Source organism: Apium graveolens, chromosome 3 (assembly GCF_009905375.1).
Source record: "Apium graveolens cultivar Ventura chromosome 3, ASM990537v1, whole genome shotgun sequence".
NCBI classification, from domain to species: Eukaryota; Viridiplantae; Streptophyta; class Magnoliopsida; order Apiales; family Apiaceae; genus Apium; species Apium graveolens.
The window spans coordinates 174,357,343-174,377,571 of NC_133649.1; the positions used below are offsets into that span (position 1 = coordinate 174,357,343).

At 37.9% G+C, this 20,229-nt stretch overlaps 1 protein-coding gene and 1 non-coding gene across 2 annotated transcripts; one reads left to right on the top strand and one right to left on the bottom strand.

Annotated features, from left to right (window-relative positions):
* Window positions 1-2,769: 2,769 nt before the first annotated feature.
* On the top strand, window positions 2,770-3,279 carry LOC141714726 (uncharacterized). Its single transcript, XM_074518227.1, has one exon. It carries the CDS (start codon window positions 2,770-2,772, stop codon window positions 3,277-3,279), a length of 510 nt encoding a protein of 169 aa, XP_074374328.1.
* Window positions 3,280-5,312: 2,033 nt separating this feature from the next.
* On the bottom strand, window positions 5,313-5,419 carry LOC141715805 (small nucleolar RNA R71). Its single transcript, XR_012572554.1, has one exon. It is a non-coding gene; the product is annotated as a small nucleolar RNA R71 (small nucleolar RNA).
* Between the last annotated feature and the right edge of the window lie 14,810 nt (window positions 5,420-20,229).

Consider the following 20,229-nt stretch of genomic DNA (forward strand, 5'->3'; position numbering starts at 1 on the left):
TTGATGGTTTAAAATTCCCTCAAGATGATCCCCTAGTTATCACCCCGATAATTTAGAATTGTCATGTCAATAGGGACCAAGTTGACAATGTAGCTTTCGTAGATATTCAGTTTCACGACACGTTCCAAAGGATAGGGTACATTGACTCCCAAATGATCCCCTCCGATGCACCCATCTACGGGTTTAATGGAGTGGAATGTCAAGTAGAAGGAGCGATTTAACTTTCCGTGACTATTGGGGAAGATCCTAGAGAGGCCACACGGATGTTAAATTTCCAGGTTGTCAAGGCAGCCTCTACCTACAATGCAATCATGGGGAGAACTAAAATTCATAAGTTCAAGTCCGTGCCCTCAACCTATCACATGGTATTCAAGTTTCTAACCTAAAATGATGTTGGAGAAGAGAAAAGAGATCAGGAAAATGGCTTCAAGTTGCAATTTAGCATTAGGCTTGATGGAACTGGGGGCAGGTCCTCCGAAGAGAATACATGGATACCCGTGAGAATGATGAACATTGGGTAAAGCCGGTTGAGGACTTGTTTCTAATTCCCTTAGACCCGTTGGACCTTGATAAGGTCACCTACATTAGAGCATCCTTGGGGAAACCCCCGAGGGACTAATTGACAAAGTTCTTACAGGAGAACAATGATGTATTCACTTGGACAGCAGCTAACATGCCTGGGATCGACCCCAACCTTATAACTCATAAGTTGAATGTCGATCCAATTCGGAAGGTCGTACAACAGAAGAAGTTAATTTATTCCCCTGATAGGGTGGAAGCCATCAAGCAGGAGGTCGACAAGCTCCTAGAAGCTGGATTTATCGAGGAAGTACAATTCCCTTAATGGTTTGTTAACCCTATGATGGTCAAGAAATCCAATGGAAAATGGAGAATGTGCATCGATTTTACTGACCTTAACGATGCATGTCTTAAGGACTGCTACCCTCTATCAAGGATTGACACCAAGATCGATGCTACTGTTGGGCATGAGATGCTAAGCTTCATGGATGGCTTCAGCTGTTATAATCAGATTAAAATGCACAAAGATGACACCCGCAAAGTATCTTTCATAACTGATTTTGGTGTCTTTTGCTATCTTGTTATGGCTTTTTGACTAAAGAATGCAGGATCCACCTATCAGAGATTGGTGAATAAGATATTCGCTCATATGATCGGAATAACTATGGAGGTCTACATTGATGACATGCTGGTCAAAAGCATAGCCAAGGCCGATCATATTGATCACCTCAAAGAGGCATTCGAAGTGCTGAGGCACCAAAAGATGATGTTAAACCCTGCTAAGAGCGCCTTCGGTGTTGGGTCTGAATTTTTTTTAAGCCATCCTAGATATGGAGCCGCCACGCTCCGTAAAATACGTTTAAATTGACGGGGAGAATTGTAGCCTTGGGGAGGTTCATCTCTAAATCTAGAGACAAGTGCCTACCCTTTTTCAAAACTTTGAAGAAGGTGAAGAATTTTGATTGGACTGCTGAAAGACAAGAGGCCTTTGAACAAATGAATAAATACATGATTGAAGCCTCGTTGTTGGCCAAACCAAGTCCAGAGGATATCCTTTACCTATACCTTGTGGTCTCTGAGCAGGCTGTAAGCGCCGTTTTGGTGAAGGAAGAACAAAAGGTTCCAAAGCCTATTTACTATGTAAGTAAAATGTTCCACGGAGCCCAGTTGAACTACTCCACCACCAAGAAGTTTGCATTCGCCCTCATGATAGCCTCGTGGAAGCTACAACCATACTTCCAGGTACACAAAGTAGAGGTTCTGATGGACCAACCCCTGATAAGTATCCTTCACATCCCTAAAACAAGTGGAAGGCTCATCAAATGGGAAATTGAGTTAGGTGAAATTGATATCAACTACAACCCTCGAACAGCCATCAAGGCTAAGACATTAGCAGACTTCGTGGTCGAATGCACCATTAACGCCCATGAAGTTGGGGGCAAGAGATAACCACCCTATAAGAAAGAGAGAAGGATAAAGATGAAGACTTTACTCTGAAGGAGTATTGGGTTCTCCATTTTGATGGAGGGTCCAAAATAAAATCTAATGGTGCATGCCTAGTCTTGTAAAGCCTTGAAGGGTTTATGATCGATATGTTTTAAAATTGGACTTCCTGACTACGAACAATGAAGCAGAGTATGAGGCTTTGAGAGCCGGGTTAGTATTAGCTAGAGTTGTGAGGGCCAGAAGTGTTAAAATTTGTGGAGACCCAAGTCTCAGTTTTTCCCAAGTAAATGGGAAGTTTGAATCTAAAGATGATGCCATGGCCAAGTACATAAGGGTCGTGAAAGGAATACTGAGTCAATTTGATGAATGGTACGCGGAACATGTTCTGAGAGATAAAAACACTACGGACGATGCTCTTTCCAAGTCGGCCTCATCTGAAATTGAGAACTATTCCAGAATTATCTACTTCCAAGTCCTAAGGATCCCGAAAATCCATGTCATAAACTTGATATCACCAATTAGCTTAACTAGCTGCTGGATTGATCCCATCAAAAACCACTTTGAGACAGGTTGGCTACCCGATGATGCCCAAGAGTCACACAAGTTGTCAGTAAGAGTATTGAGGTACTTTCTTATCGAAAGCCTTCTGTACAAAAGATCTTTTGTGATCACATATCTGAAGTGGTTAAGACGTCACAAGGCAGAAGAGGCACTGAAGGAAACCCATGAAGGGATTTGTGGGCAACACTTGGGGGCAGGGCCCTCACTCATAAAATAACCTGGTTGGGGTTTGACTGGCCAATAATGTTAGCCGATGCAAAGGCTTATATGAAGAAGTGTGATAGATTTCAGAGGCATGCCTCTGTAGTTCGACAGCCCCGAAAGATGCTTACATTAATTAGCTCTCCCATCCTCTTCGCGATGTGGGGAATGGACATACTAGCTTCTTTTCATGTAGCATCGGGACAAAGGAAGTTCATTGTGGTCTCCATTGACTACTTCACTAAATGGATTGAGGCCAAGACACTGGCCAAGATAACCACCAAGCAGTTTTCTCAATTCTTCTGGGAGAATATGATATGTCGATTTAGAATCCCACGCATCCTTGTGACTAATAATGGGCGACATTTTGACAACGAAGAGTTCAAGGAGTATTGTAATGACAACGACATAAAACTCCGATTCACCTCAGCTGCCCATCCTCAAGAAAATGGGCAAGCAAAAGTCACTAATCGGATCATCCTTGACGGACTCAAGAAGAGGGTTGAACGCTCAAGAAACACTTGGGTGGATGAATTACTACATGTACTCTAGGCATATCGTACTACTTACAAAGTTACAACTGAAGCCACCCCATTCATGTTGGCTTACGGAGCCGAGGAATTAGTTCCCCTTAAGATCACCCACGGATCACCGAGGGTTGAAGCATATGAACCAGAAACTAATAAAGAAGACATGAGGCTCGCCCTTGACCTTATTGACGAAGTTCAGGATGAAGCCAATGCCCGTAATACGGAGCATCAAAATAGAGCCTGATGAGTGGCATTTTATACCACTTAGAGCGTCTCATAACGGCTTGAACTCGAGTATTTTGTGTATTTGACGTGTTTTTGAGTATTTTTGTATTTCAGGATATAACTTGCTTAAATAGGAGGATTTCATCAAAATAAGCCTAAGGAAGTACTTGGGATCAGTCTTGGAAAGTTGTGCGAAGAATTCAGCAAAATCAGAAGCAAACCTAAAAATTTTCCAGAAGTGTTGCAGGCGCCCGCCTAAAATGAGCAGGCGACCGCCTGGTAGCAGGCGCCCGCGTGGTGAATGCAGGCGGCCGCCTGGGTGCATAAAATCAGATTCTGGAATTTATAATTCGAGTTCTATTGGACTTCTGTTGGCGCTGTTTCTTATGGATCCTTATATAAACCTATTGGGGAGACGTTTTCAATAACAGGTAACAAGGAGAGAAGATCAAGAAGACCGTTTTAGCACGCAACAACGAAGAAGAGGAAGCATACATTTATCTTTTGATTTTTTAATTCGTTGTAACAGTGGATGCTAGTTATCTTTACTCTTTGAACCTTAATACTCCTGTGACGTACTTCTTTGTTTATTAAGTATTTTTATTAGTTTATATCGTTGTGTTATTATCATATTTTCATATGAACCCATGGTGACAATGAGTTCTATTATGGGCTAATCGTGATCATGGGATCATAGCGGATTTACTATGAATTTCTTTAGTTAATTGTTTAATACCTTGGTATTTGGTAATTGTATGATATCTAGCATAGGTTGTGCTTATTCGTCTTATGTGCGTCGCGAACATGTAAGATAGATTATTAATCTCTTGTGAAGCGACAGTGAATCTTGAGATTTAGAACTTGCCATGCTAGTATAGGTTCATGTATTGTATGCATGATTAGTGGGTAACTCTAACCGTTTTACTTGCCCTGTGTAATCATAATGAATAACTTGCACTTAAATCATTATGTTGTCGAATTCTGTAGACATATAGGGTCTCAATATAATTGATGCCTATTCAACTTCTATCTTAATTATGGATGCTTGGTAGAATGGTATTCGTACAACGAAATTTGGCATTTATCAGTTTCGTGTTGTTCGATTAATATCATCACAATTACATGCTAAGGGTAATAACAATAACTATTGAATGAAGTAGTAATTAAGTTATGGTCTCATGTGTGTTTAATATTGTTAATTTAAGTGTTTAATTCTCGTAGTTAATATTAGTTAATCAATCTTAATTGTTATTATCTTGACATTGAAGAGTAATCATACATAGGTGAGTAAGTATTAATTAAATATAATTAATCAGAGTCTCTGTGGGAATGAACTAGAAATCATTATATATTACTTGTGAACGCGTATACTTAGGTGATTTATTTAGCGCGTACTTTCGCCCTAACAGAGCCTCCCTCTATTACAATAGGAGGATTAAAGAAAGGTTCTTCCAGCAAGGAGAGTGGGTTTTGAGGAAGATTGAGGCATCAGGAGTTGGAGAGAAAGGAAAATTAGCCCCAAATTGAAAAGGACCTTACAAGGTCAAGAAGATACTGGTCATTAGGATGACTTGTTACTTACTGCTTCTGGTTGTGTTTCAGGTACTCTAGCGAGCGTTTATGCATATCAGGAATTTTATCGAGATCTGTAGTACTTTCAAATATAATGGTGTTAATAATGAGGCTATCAAGTTGAGGCTTTTTCCATTCTCTCTGAGGGATAAATCTAAGGACTGGTTACATTCTTTACCAGCTGGGTCCATCATTACTTGGGAAGATCATCTCGCGCAAAAGTTTTTGGTGAAGTTCTATCCAATGGCCAAGACTGCAGCTATGAGGAGTGCTCTTACTAAGTTTGCGCAGCAACAAGGAGAATCTATGTGCGAAGCTTGGGAGCACTACAAGAAAATGTTGAGAAAGTGTCCACATCATGTGTTAGGTCCCAATTTGTTTGTAGAAGGGGGGGTTGAATGCAAACAATACCGTTTAATCGAATAAAATGCGGAATAAAATTGTGAAACAAAATTCAAGTTAAATAAAACTTTTATTAAACTTGAAAGGTGTTACAACTACGGTATCGGTTACAAGGGATTAATCTCAAATCAATTATTACAAATCTAGAATAAATTCGACATGAACTTTTTCTATTTTTGTAATTAAAAGATCAAATGCTAAATGCGATTTGAGATTAAGTTCTAGGGATTTTAATCCGCTAGATAGATACACAAGAACAAGATAAGTATTTCTAGTTGATTGGATTTAACTTTACAATCTAGAAATTGATCTTGAAGTTGCAGATGAGATGTAATGTTTTTCTGCTGCTTTTATCTTTTGTTCTTGTATTGTGTTCTGTTAGATTGGTAAAAATGAATTGGTCTTCTGCTTCTTTTAAACAACACAGCCGAATTGATTGAATTGGAATGACAATCCTTTAAGCTTGTGAGACTTTCGGTAGGACAATGTTTACAACTAGCAAGACAATTAAAAATGAGCTAGCAAGACTTTCGGTATGACAATCAATTGTCATACCGATTGTCATAGTAGTACAAATGAAATTGTCTTACTGAATTATTAAGTGATTTTAATCTAAATAATAATTCCATCAAGACAGTCAACTGAATTAGCATGACTTTCGGTATGACTATCAATTGTCATACCGATTGTCATACTAGTACAATTAGTTGTCTTTTTAGAATTAAAACAGATTTTAACCAATTAAAATTCTGTAAATCCTTAATATTAATTCTAAATTAATTAATCAATTTAATTCAATTAATCAATAAATTAATCCTTGCAGATATAATTTATTTTCTTAATTAAATTATATGACTTAATTAATTAATAGAGAATTAATACTAACCCTGAGCAGCATCCATTCTTCTGACAATCTTCTGAAAGTCACTGAGACTTATGAATCAATTCCGCCACTTCATTGCTGACACTCGATGTACTGTCTGGTTCATGAGTGACTAACTTCCGTGACGTTTCTTCATGTCTTGACTTTGATATTCTGATTGAATCCTTGTAATAAATGATACCCTGACCAGATCTCTGTCACTTGATTAAATCCACGATCTTGATTTATATCACTGAGGCATGATCAAATTCTTGAACTTCTTCCAGTGAATCTTCAAGTCTGCAGATGAACAATGTTTCTTTATTCTTTGACAGATGTTACATTGTGAGATCTCTCTGACGATTGATCCACTATTTACTTATTACATTCTTATTTGAGTTGAGTTAAATACTCGAATAAACGAGTAGGCTATGACATATGCCTTTCATCATGGTATGCCTGACTGGATGGTGATCACTGGGTTCTATAATAGTTTGGGGGCCCAATCTCGACCCATGCTCGATGCAGTTTCTGGAGTCGCTTTGTGGGCCAAAAGCTTTACTGAGGCTTATAATCTCATTGAAACTATGGTTGCAAATGAGTATCAAAACCCAACTCAAAGGATGATGTCTGGGAAGGTAGCAGGTATTCTGGAAGTTGATGCAGCTACAGTTATTGCAACGCAGCTCCAAGCATTATCTATGAAGGTCGATTCTTTAGCCGACTATGGAGTTAATCAACTAGCTATTGTCTGTGAGCTTTGTGTCGGCTCTCATGCTACGGATCAATGTTCTCTTGTTAATGAATCTGTTTAGTATGTGAACAATTATCAGAGATCGCAGTAGCCTGTGCCCGCTACTTATCATCCTAATAACAGAAATCATCCCAATTTCAGCTGGAGCAATAATCAGAATGTTGTTCAGCAACCATATCAGCAAGCTGCAAGTAAACAGTTTAATCCACCTGGATTCCAGCAACCTCAGCAATATGCTCAAAGGCAATCATATCCTCAACAAGGAGGTGCTGCTCCATCATGAACGGGGGCTTTGCCCTTAGCTCTATCAAGAACGGACGCTCAAGTAGTCTTTAACCCTTTGACAGATGTTACTCTGTGAGATCTCTCTGACGATAGATCCACTATTTACTTATTACATTCTTATTTGAGTTGAGTTAAATCCTCGAATATACAAATAGGCTATGCCATATGCCTTTCAATCTCCCCCTATTTGCTTGTTGGACAATAACAACAAATACCTAGAGGATAACTCAACTAACAAATAAGAAAAAGATATAAAGAGTAATGCAAAGTAAATAGTAGAAAAGTTCTGGATTATATTTAACATTTTCCAGATTCCAAAAGAAATTTACAAGTGAATACAAGATAGATGTTCCTCTAGCCTGAACATATAACTACATTAGACTATCTTGATTCATAAAGCTCTAATCATATTACATTGAGTTTTGAGCTAATTGATTTCAGTTGTCTTCTCTTCTGACTTCACCTTCTTCTAAATCTTGAAGCAACTCTTTGTCAAAGACACGATCCTTTTCTGAAGTGAAGCTTGCTGGTCTGACTGGTTGAACTCCAACTGACTTCAGCTTATTCTTGATCTGATTGTACCTTTTAATATTATTTTCACAATAAGCTTGAATCAAATCAGCAGCTTGAGTCTTCAACATGGATGAGTATCCAGCAGTTCTTAAATGATGTTCCATCCAGACCAGATGCTTAGCTGAGTAGTCTTTAAGAGATTGTACATCTAGCTGACAGATTTGAAGACAATCAGACTTAAAGAATCTCACCTGATGAGGATTGTTGACCACTTGAGGACTAGCCCTGCTGGCAAACTCTTTAAGCCTTTCTCGAAGAACTTCATTCAATTCTGAGCTTCTTTTGACTTTGTTTAAAAGAACCCAAATCTCTGACAAAGAACGATTCTCAAATAGATGAAGTGACACCTTGAATGATCCTTCACTCTGACAATATACAAAAATGCTCATCTCATTTATGGATCTATCAAAAGCAGCTGTGATCCTTGAGACTTCAGTCTTGATAGCATTCATGTACATGTCATTGTTAGGATTTGAGATTTCCAGCTTGTCAAGAAGATGTAAGAACTGCCTATCATTGTTAGTGCTCAGCTGAGGCATATCAAGTACTCTCCTAGCTTCATCCCATTTTTCACCAATCTTTAGTCTGACATCTCTTCTCCTTTCTTGAGCCTTAATGTCATGAAGACGTTGCTTTTGAAGAGTTTCTGTTCTTTGTATGTCTTTCCTCCTGTCAATGATCTGAGAGTCCTTCTTGAGTTCAGCTTCTTTTCTTTTCATCTCTGACTGCTCTTTCTGAAATTCTTTCTCAAACATAGGATCCACTGTATCTTCCTCTTCCCAATCTTCAAAATCACTTTCCTCTTCAGCTTCAAATAACCCATCTTTATCTTCCTGAACTGGTTCAGTGGGAATGTCAAAAATATCAAAGTCATCATGTTCTCCACTGTAGTAGACATCATCAGCCTTTCCTTTATCTCCAGCAGAGGTATCTTTTTCTTTCCCTTTGGCACTACTCCCTTTCTTCTCCCCCTTAGTTGAGGGATCCTCTACTGACTTTCCTTTGGAACCTCTATCACCTCCAGAGCCTGATCCTCCACCAGACGGTCCTTCAAAATAAGCTCTTTGTTCTTCATTAGGGCAATGAGAATTCTTGATCATGTAATATAGGTGCTTCATCCCTTCATTGAGATGTTCCATGCCCGTCTCTATCTTTAGAAATCTTGAGGAGTCCAGTGAATGATTCATCTCAACGAGATCTTCAAGAGAAGTCATTCTTGTATGTAGAGAGCAGAAGTTGGATATGTCATCAGCTGATAAAGTTGGAGTGTCCTGAATAGAATTGAGCTTTGGTATTACAGTGGTCTTTAGATCTGAGATGTCATTCCTTATGATTGCAAGCTGATTGTTGACAGAGGTGGAAGAAGAAGACCGTTCAACCACTTGTGCTTTGAATGCTTGAGCTTCAGCTTGGCTTTTAGCAAGTTCTTCTTTTAGGGCAGCAATCTGAGCTAACAGGTTTACAGTATCAGTGTCTGTGTGTGCTCTCACCTGAATTTCACTCGTGTTTGGCTCACTCACCTCACGTGCATGTGTTTCTCTCAATATAATTGCTCGTGAGGAGTCTTCCTGTTGCTGTTCTTCTGTACCTGCATTAAAAATCACCCTAGCCTCTTCAAGAGAGGTCAGTGGTGGTGCAATGGGAATTCGCGAGTCCCGATCCTCAGTCAAACCTATCATTTCATGTGAAATAGATGTCTGAATTACTTCAGGGATAGATTGACCGAGTTGCCCTCCACTTTCTCCAGATAAATCTACGAGTGGAGAATCCCATAAGGGAGCCAGAGGTGTTGGATCTGGGAGGGGAGAAAATGACTCTATTAAAGATGGCGGAGAGTCAGATTTTCCCTCTGAAGCATGTGACTGCTCTTCTGCCGTAACTATGGCAGGCACTGTAACCGACTCTACGTGCACTCCTCGCTGTGTGTCCTGAGTATGCTCTGGGGAAGTGTATGGTTCCATTGTGAGTAATGGAATTATGCTTGACTCAGTACAAGATGCCATGGCCCTATGGCGAATTTCAATAGATGCATCCTGTTGAGAGAATGCCTCTAGTAACTGTTCATTGGCCATTTCAAAGTCCATGTCCTGTTGGGAGGACAAGGATGGGCTTTCAGATGCCTCAGAATATGTTCTTCTTTTCTTAGGAGGAGGCAGAGCTGAGGGTTCACTCATATTTAACAATGTACTACTTCCTAGTAATCTCTTGGGTAACATTTTAGACAGTGGGGGAGAGGTTGAGATAGAATGTGACTTTGTGTTTGGCTCTATGACCTGGGATTGAAGCTGTGGTTCTACAACTTCATGGTCAGCCCTATCAACCACTGGGGGTCTTTCAACAGAAGTAGGAAGGGAGTGAGAGTGAGGAATTACTACCTGTAATGGAAGAGCATCTGATGTTGGAGGAGCCTGGGTGGCTTGAACCACTGGAGGTTGAGGTTGCTGTTCATGGCCGGGAAGATTGAAATTAGGTAAAGGAATATAAGTGGCCATGAAAGCAGATACAAGTACTGGAACTTGCATGAATTTGAAGGTTGTGTCTTGGCGAGTGTAAATCTTTTTGCTAACTGGAGGGGGTTCGGTTACCGCAGAGTTAGCAAAAAGGGCTTTGTGTTCAGGTGAGAGAAGATGATCTGCTATAAGCATGAGAAAACGAGCATAGTAACATGATACCCTACGATTTGTAGAATGATCACGTAAAGCAGAAGTTAGACGTCTCAAGAGAATGGGAAAAAGTAGTTTGCCAAAATTGATCCTTTGATTGAAAACAACCGCAAGACCAATATACTGCAGAGTGGAAGTGATGTTATGAAAATTGGATTTTGTGCAGTTGGCAAACACTTTGGAAAGTGTATCGAAGAAAATATCCCATTCAGACACCAAATTTGATTTAGAAAGTTTGGTTAAATTGATCACCCCCTGATAGTGAATAGCATTGAAAAAATTTGTGATATCATTTTCAGAGGGTAAATTACAGAAATTGTCTAGTGGAAAATTTAACGCATGATTGACGACTGTTTCATCAACTACATACTGTGTGTTTGCGACGGTGAATGAAAAAGATTTTGAATCATCGGCCACAGTAGAGGTTGTGCAAATCAGTCTAAGTAGATCGATGTTTAAAATCACATTTGATTTAATAGCAGAGCTAACAATCGAATGGTCATTTAAAAATCTAATCCATGGCTTAAATTTTTTAACATCACATTTTTCCGGATTAAAATAACCAACCTGATTATGCGCGACAATTTGGAAATTGAGAGCCATTTAAAATAATAATAAGACACACGCTTTCAGAATTTTAAGAATAATATTAAGAAAATTCGAATTAATTAAATTTATTTAATAATTCGAATTAAATTAATTATAATCGAAAAATTTAGACAGAAATGTATCTCGTTAAAATTCCTAACTCACAAACACAGTTTTGAAAGACCAAACGACACAAATCAGAAATTAAAATAAGAAATAAAAATGCTCAAAATCAACAAACACAAATCGAAATAAAATATTGATTTTAACAAAAATTGAACAGCACCTTTGTATGTATATACTTGTATGTATATACCACAAAGTGATGAATTAGTATGCTGAGTAAAAACTCGAGCAAAGGAGAATCAGATTTGAAGATGTTTTTGATCGAAGAGAGAGAAGAGAGAGAATGAGGAAGAAAAACTGTTCGAATTTTTTGAAAGAAATGAAAACTGTTGCAGATGGTTTAAAACAAAACAAACACACGCCTTTATATGACAGCTGGTATGACAATCCTGGATTGTCATACCGATTGTCATAATATATAACTGGTATGACAATCTGATAGTCATACCGATTGTCATACCAGTATAAAATAAAATAAAATATATATATATAATGTTTATAACTGGCAAGACAATCAATAGTCATACCGATTGTCTTGCCAGTATAAAACTATACTGAAAAACACTGAAATGACAATTATATTCGCAAATGACTTTCAGCAAGACAATTTCAATTGTCTTGCCGATTGTCATTCTGGAAATAAAAGGATTTCACACAGAATTAATATGAAAATAAGTATATATATATATAAGTACTGAAATAATTTTCAGCAAGACAATTTCAATTGTCTTGCCGATTGTCATTTCAGTAGAAGGACACTCAAATATGTACAGAATCTATAAATGTACTGAAACAAAGACAATATATCAGAATTTATTATTTTTATTCCAAAAATAGATTTCTATTGAATTTTAGCAAATAAAATTCATAGAAAAATATTTTTAGAGGAAATAGAATATTCTGAGATATTTTAAATTAACAAGTAGAGAAAATAAAAATAGATAAGATAATATATATTACATAGAAATAAGCAAGAAATATGATAAAATGATAAAATGAATTTGCAAATGAATTTTTCATTTATGAAAAATTCATTTGTAAATTCATTCAAGAACAGATCTCAGATATTAACTAAATTAATCACTAAAACTATTCAACATGCCCAATTTACCAACTAATCTGGTAAATGTGGATTCGTCAAGTGGTTTAGTGAAAATATCTGCTATTTGTTCTTCTGTTGGAACAAAAAATAGTTCAACAGTACCATTCATGACGTGCTCTCTAATAAAATGATACCTGATGTCAATGTGCTTTGTCCTCGAGTGCTGCACAGGGTTGTTGGTGATGGCTATTGCACTTGTATTGTCACATAAAATAGGAATCTTGTTCAATACAGAGCCATAGTCTCGTAGTTGGTTCCTAATCCACAAGATCTGAGCACAGCAGCTTCCAGCAGCAATATATTCAGCCTCGGCCGTTGAGTTGGAAACTGTTTGCTGTTTCTTGCTGTACCATGAGACTAGCCTGCTTCCTAGGAATTGACAACTTCCTGAGGTGCTTTTCCTATCAACAACACTTCCTGCGTAATCTGAATCTGTATATCCAACAAAGTTAAAACCAGATTCTTTAGGGTACCAAATACCTAGATTTGGTGTTCCCTTAAGATATCTTAAGATTCGTTTAACAGCAACGAGATGGATATCTCTAGGATCCGCTTGGAACCTTGCACATAAGCATGTAGCATACATAATATCTGGTCTACTTGCAGTAAGATAGAGTAACGAGCCAATCATACCTCTGTAGCTTGTGACATCTACCTTAATGGAGTTTTCACATGGTCCAAGCTTGACAGCTGTAGTTGATGGAGTCCTTGCTGATGCAGAATCCTCTAGATTGTACTTTTTGAGGAGTTCCTTGAGATACTTGGATTGACAAATAAATGTTCCATCTAACCTTTGATTTACTTGTAATCCAAGAAAGAACTTTAGCTCTCCCATCATGCTAATTTCAAACTTGCTGTGCATTAACTTAGCAAATCTCTTACAGAGATTATCATTAGTAGACCCAAATATTATATCATCCACATAGACTTGGACTAATATAGTATCATTCTTATGTTTTTTAGAAAAGAGAGTTTTGTCTATGACACCTCTAATAAAGCTATTTTCAATAAGAAATTCAGAGAGAGTGTCATACCATTTTCTTGGAGACTGTTTCAGCCCATAGATAGCCTTGAAAAGAAAGAAGACAAAATCCAAATGATCTGGATCTTCAAAACCAGGAGGTTGCTCTACATATACCTCTTCATCCAGCTTTCCATTCAGAAAGGCGCTCTTGACATCCATTTGATAAACTTTAAAGTTTGAAAATGCTGTGAATGCCAGAAATATCCTGATGGCCTCAAGTCTAGCCACTGGAGTATAGGTTTCATCATAATCAATGCCTTCAGCTTGAGAATACCCTTTAGCTACCAGTCTTGCCTTGTTTCTTGTAACCACACCATCTTCATCTAGTTTATTCCTGAATACCCACCTAGTACCAACAGCTTTCTTGTGTACAGGCCTAGGTACCAGTTTCCAGACTTGTTGACTTTCAAACTGATTGAGTTCATCTTGCATAGCAATCACCCAATCTGGATCAGTCAGTGCTTCTTCAATTTTCTTAGGTTCCATCTCAGAAAGAAATCCTGAGAACAGACACTCATTTTGAGTAGCACGTCTAGTTCTGACTCCAACATCTGGATCACCAATAATCAACTCAAAAGGGTGAGCTTTATTCCAGACAGTCTGTCTTGGAAGATTTGATCTTGATGATCCGCCTTGAAATTCATTGTGATGTTGTGTCCTACTAGATGATCCTTCAGCATCTCCCCCTGAGTTGTTGCCATGTTGACTTGAAGATTCTCCGTCAGTAGCAGTGGTATCTCCATTGTTGCCAAAGTTTCCATCACTATTACCTTGAGTATCATCAGGATTAACAGGTTCTTCACCAGCAACAACCTCAGGTTCTTGACCATGTTCTGATTCTGAATCTGACGTATCATCAAACTTCAGTTTCTCAGAAGGATCTTCAGTTTGGATACTAGGGAGTTTAGTGTCATCAAATGTAACATTGACACTTTCAGTTACTTTGTGTTGATCAATGATATACACTCTATATGATCTTCTTCCATATCCAACAAAAACACCCTCATATGCCTTTGCCTCGAACTTACCACGACGATCATCTCCATCCTTGATCACGAAGCATCTGGCACCAAATACATGAAAGTATTTGATAGAAGGTTTCTGTTCATTCAAAATATCATAAGGAGTTTTCATGAAGTCTTTGTTGATTAGAGTTCGATTCTGAGTATAACATGCAGTATTGACAGCTTCAGCCCAAAAGTACATTGGAAGACCTGATTCACTTAACATCGTTCTTGCAGCTTCAATCAATGTACGATTCTTCCTTTCTACCACTCCATTTTGCTGAGGGGTTCTAGGAGCTGAAAATTGTCTGGTAATCCCATTGTCTGTACAGAATCCATTGAGAAGTGCATTCTTGAATTCTGTCCCATTATCTGACCTTATTGCTCTAACAGGGACATTAGAATCTAACTCAATCATCTTGATATGATCAATCACAACTTGTGGTGTTTCATCCTTAGAGTGAAGAAATAAAACCCACGTATACTTGGAATAGTCATCAACTATCACAAGACAGTAACACTTCTTTGACATAGAAAGGATATTAACTGGACCAAATAAATCCATGTGCAATAATTGCAGAACACCAGTTATGGAAGATGTGTCAGTGCCTTTGTGACTTGCTTTCTTTGACTTTCCTTTCTGGCAAGCCTCACATAGTCCTTCTGGAGAGAATTCCAGCTGAGGCAGACCTCTTACCAATTCTCTTTTGACAAGAGAATTCATTGTTTTGAAATTGAGATGAGAAAGTCTCTTGTGCCATAGCCAACTCTCATCTGACGATGCCTTTGCATAGAAACAATTGACTTCAAGATTGCTTCCAGAGTTCATGTCAGCTACGAACAGATTTCCTTTCCGGATTCCCATTAAGGAGGGTTTTTCACTTTTCTTGTGCAGAATCTGACACTTCAGCTTGTCGAATAAAACATTGTAGCCGTTGTCACAGAACTGACTAATGCTAAGCAGATTGTGTTCAAGTCCTTGCACAACATATACATTTTCAATGATAACATTTCCAGCTAGCAAACAGCCATATCCCTCCGTTAAACCTTTGCTGTTATCTCCAAAGGTAACCATTGGGCCAGCTTTCTCAACTACATTTGATAGCAGGGCTCTATCTCCGGTCATATGTCTTGACGATCCGCTGTCAAGAATCCACACTACCGGTTGTACCTGTTTAATGCCCTCTTTTCTTGACGATGAGGTGCTTACATTACTAGCCATGAGAGCAAGATTCCCAACTTCTTCATCTTCACTGTCAGTATCATCCCAGCTTCTTCCCTTTGCCAGGTAAGCCCTTTCAGATTTACTCTTCTGATTAGAATCGTAAGAGTTCTTCCTAGCTTGTTTTGGCTTCCTGCATTCTGTGGCAAAGTGTCCCAACTCATTACAGTTGAAGCATCGAATGGTGCTTCGATCAACCATCCCTGTTTTATACCCACCACTGCTGGTGTTAGAGGATGAAGATCCACCTTTCTGGAATTGTTGTAGTTGGACTTGTACTTGAACTTGGGATTCCTTTTGAATCTGACATTTGAGAATCTCTTGACAATCAGGGCCATTGACTCATCCTCCAATTGCTCCAGTTCTTCCAAGGAATAATAATCATCTCCTGATTGATTTGTAGTAGGAGAATCAAATTCTGCTACTATAACATTATCTTCAACCTTGGAAGACTGTACCATTCTTTCAGACTGTTGAGATTGTTGTTGATATTGTGGTTGTTGTTGTTGTTCATCAGCTACTAGAGCAGTAGACGTGCTGACCACTCTTCCTTTCCCATAAACTTCCTTCTGCTGAATCTGCTCCAACTCATAAGTCTTTAACACACCATAGAGCCTCTCCAAAGAAATCTCACTCAGATCTCTTGCTTCTCTTATGGCAGTGATTCTATGTTCGAGATGAGTTGGCAGTGTTAAAAGGAACTTTTTGTTGACCTCCCTGATGGAATAGTATTTACCATTAATGTTCAGGTTGTTGATCAATGCATTGTACCTCTCAAACACTTCAGTGATTCCTTCTCCTGGATTGGATTTAAAGTATTCATACTCAGAGGTTAGGATTTCTAGTTTGTTCTCCCTAACTTCCTCTGTGCCTTCATTAATAATCTCAATAGTTTCCCAGATATGTTTGGAATCTTTACAATTCATCACATGTCTATTCATCAGGGGATTAAGGGAATCTACTAAGATTAATTGAAGGCTAGCATCCAGGGAAGCTTCTTCTATTTCAGCAGGAGAGAAGTCCTCAGGATCCTTCACATAAGTTCTCGCTTTGGTGATCACCACATCATTTTCTATTACCTCTAGTTCCATAACCATAGGAATTTTTGGACCCTTCTTCAACACTTGCAAATATTTGGGATTAGCAACCTGTAAAAACAGTAGCATCTTCTTCTTCCACATAACATAATTTTCTTTATCGAAAAGTGGAATTTTAATGGTTCCAACTTTTTGTGTAGTCATTATGAATTTTTTGAGTGAATAAAAAATTCAAGAAGTGAAAGAAACACAAAAGTCTAGGATCTAGATTTGTACGTTAATCAGAAGGCTCTGATACCAATTGTTAGGTCCCAATTTGTTTGTAGAAGGGGGGGTTGAATGCAAACAATATCGTTTAATCGAATAAAATGCGGAATAAAATTGTGAAACAAAATTCAAGTTAAAAAAAACTTTTATTAAACTTGAAATGTGTTACAACTACGGTATCGGTTACAAGGGATTAATCTCAAATCAATTATTACAAATCTAGAATAAATTTGACATGAACTTTTTCTATTTTTGTAATTAAAAGATCAAATGCTAAATGCGATTTGAGATTAAGTTCTAGGGATTTTAATCTGCTAGATAGATACACAAGAACAAGATAAGTATTTCTAGTTGATTGGATTTAACTTTATAATCTAGAAATTGATCTTGAAGTTGCAGATGAGATGTAATGTTTTTCTGCTGCTTTTATCTTTTGTTCTTGTATTGTGTTCTGTTAGATTGGTAAAAATGAATTGGTCTTCTGCTTCTTTTAAACAACACAGCCGAATTGATTGAATTGGAATGACAATCCTTTAAGCTTGTGAGACTTTCGGTAGGACAATGTTTACAACTAGCAAGACAATTAAAAATGAGCTAGCAAGACTTTCGGTATGACAATCAATTGTCATACCGATTGTCATAGTAGTACAAATGAAATTGTCTTACTGAATTATTAAGTGATTTTAATCTAAATAATAATTCCATCAAGACAGTCAACTGAATTAGCATGACTTTCGGTATGACTATCAATTGTCATACCGATTGTCATACTAGTACAATTAGTTGTCTTTTTAGAATTAAAACAGATTTTAACCAATTAAAATTCTGTAAATCCTTAATATTAATTCTAAATTAATTAATCAATTTAATTCAATTAATCAATAAATTAATCCTTGCAGATATAATTTATTTTCTTAATTAAATTATATGACTTAATTAATTAATAGAGAATTAATACTAACCCTGAGCAGCATCCATTCTTCTGACAATCTTCTGAAAGTCACTGAGACTTATGAATCAATTCCGCCACTTTATTGCTGACACTCGATGTACTGTCTGGTTCATGAGTGACTAACTTCCGTGACGTTTCTTCATGTCTTGACTTTGATATTCTGATTGAATCCTTGTAATAAATGATACCCTGACGAGATCTCTGTCACTTGATTAAATCCACGATCTTGATTTATATCACTGAGGCATGATCAAATTCTTGAACTTCTTCCAGTGAATCTTCAAGTCTGCAGATGAACAATGTTTCTTTATTCTTTGACAGATGTTACATTGTGAGATCTCTCTGACGATTGATCCACTATTTACTTATTACATTCTTATTTGAGTTGAGTTAAATACTCGAATAAACGAGTAGGCTATGACATATGCCTTTCATCATGGTATGCCTGACTGGATGGTGATCACTGGGTTCTATAATAGTTTGGGGGCCCAATCTCGACCCATGCTCGATGCAGCTTCTGGAGTCGCTTTGTGGGCCAAAAGCTTTACTGAGGCTTATAATCTCATTGAAACTATGGTTGCAAATGAGTATCAAAACCCAACTCAAAGGATGATGCCTGGGAAGGTAGCAGGTATTCTGGAAGTTGATGCAGCTACAGTTATTGCAACGCAGCTCCAAGCATTATCTATGAAGGCCGATTCTTTAGCCGACTATGGAGTTAATCAACTAGCTATTGTCTGTGAGCTTTGTGTCGGCTCTCATGCTACGGATCAATGTTCTCTTGTTAATGAATCTGTTTAGTATGTGAACAATTATCAGAGATCGCAGTAGCCTGTGCCCGCTACTTATCATCCTAATAACAGAAATCATCCCAATTTCAGCTGGAGCAATAATCAGAATGTTGTTCAGCAACCATATCAGCAAGCTGCAAGTAAACAGTTTAATCCACCTGGATTCCAGCAACCTCAGCAATATGCTCAAAGGCAATCATATCCTCAACAAGGAGGTGCTGCTCCATCATGAACGGGGGCTTTGCCCTTAGCTCTATCAAGAACGGACGCTTTCCCTGGAGCCAGAACAGCTCGAATTGGAGCCAGAATGCTAAGGAGCCACAACTGGCCTAGAGTCAGGTGCTTCAGCGACCATTGTAGTGTTAGATGATACCAAGTACAAGGGAAGTCTTCTAGCTAAAACAATTCAGGATAAACACCATGGATCTTAGTAATGGTCGAATTCCAACCAAGTGACATATTCACTGGATGCATCTCAACATCATGTTGGTCCATCAGTTGAAGGAACACATATGTTTGATGGTATAGATTAACCATCGTCCCCCACTCCAGCTTCTTCCTCCTCGCAAGATCATCATACTGCTTTTGGAACACAGTTTTTTATCCTCAGCCACCACAGCCATTGACTCCTACTCGTTGGAATCTTTATCCCACTTGCTCCTTGCCTCCTCTAAGGAAATGTTATGTCCCATCATATTGCGCCCTTGGAGAGATAAGGCATTGAAGAAAGCATTTGCTAAAATAGGAGTGGGAAAGTACCAAGGAGTTAGTGAAACCGATTAAACTAATAAGAGTAGACTCAAGTATAGCCCAAAAATATACTAGAAAACTTAAAATGTACCAAGAGAATCTAGCATACCTGATACAAGGCATGAGCCTTGTTAGGTCACACACACACTGTAGAGGGGGTGAATATAGTGTAAAGTACAATCAAATCGAACTTTAAAACTCAAGTAACAGAAAACAAACTTTATTAAAATAATAAACTCTGTTATAGTATGGAACTGTTACCTCTCAGTGATGAACAAATATCACGAGAGCTGCTAGGGTTACAATGAATAGTATTTTCGATAATGATAACACTTATAGTGTAAACCCTATGTCTGTGTTTATATACTACACAGTTACAAGATAATTGCTAATTGATATGGAGTATAATTCTGCTTCCTAAAATATATCAATCAGATATCTTTTCTTCCAAGTATTCTATTCTTCATAGAATTCCTTCTTCATGCATATCTCTTCTTATGTTTATCTCGATGTTCTTTTCTTTAATCAGCTGATGTCCTTATCTGAACGTCCTTCAGTACTTAAAGTTCTGATATCCATCTTCTGATGATTATCTCCTGATAATATAAGTACTGATATCCTTAAGTCCTGACTTCCAGTAAGTACTGATTTATTCTGTTTAAGTAAGATCTGAAAACTAAACATAAATCATATTAGCCATGACATTATCAAATATATCTAACAATCTCCCCCAACTTGTAAATTAGCATAATATACAAGTTTAACAGATATTT

Coding starts and splice junctions, on each gene's coding strand:
- LOC141714726 (XM_074518227.1), top strand. CDS start 2,770: ATGTTAGCCGATGCAAAGGCTTATATGAAGAAGTGTGATAGATTTCAG.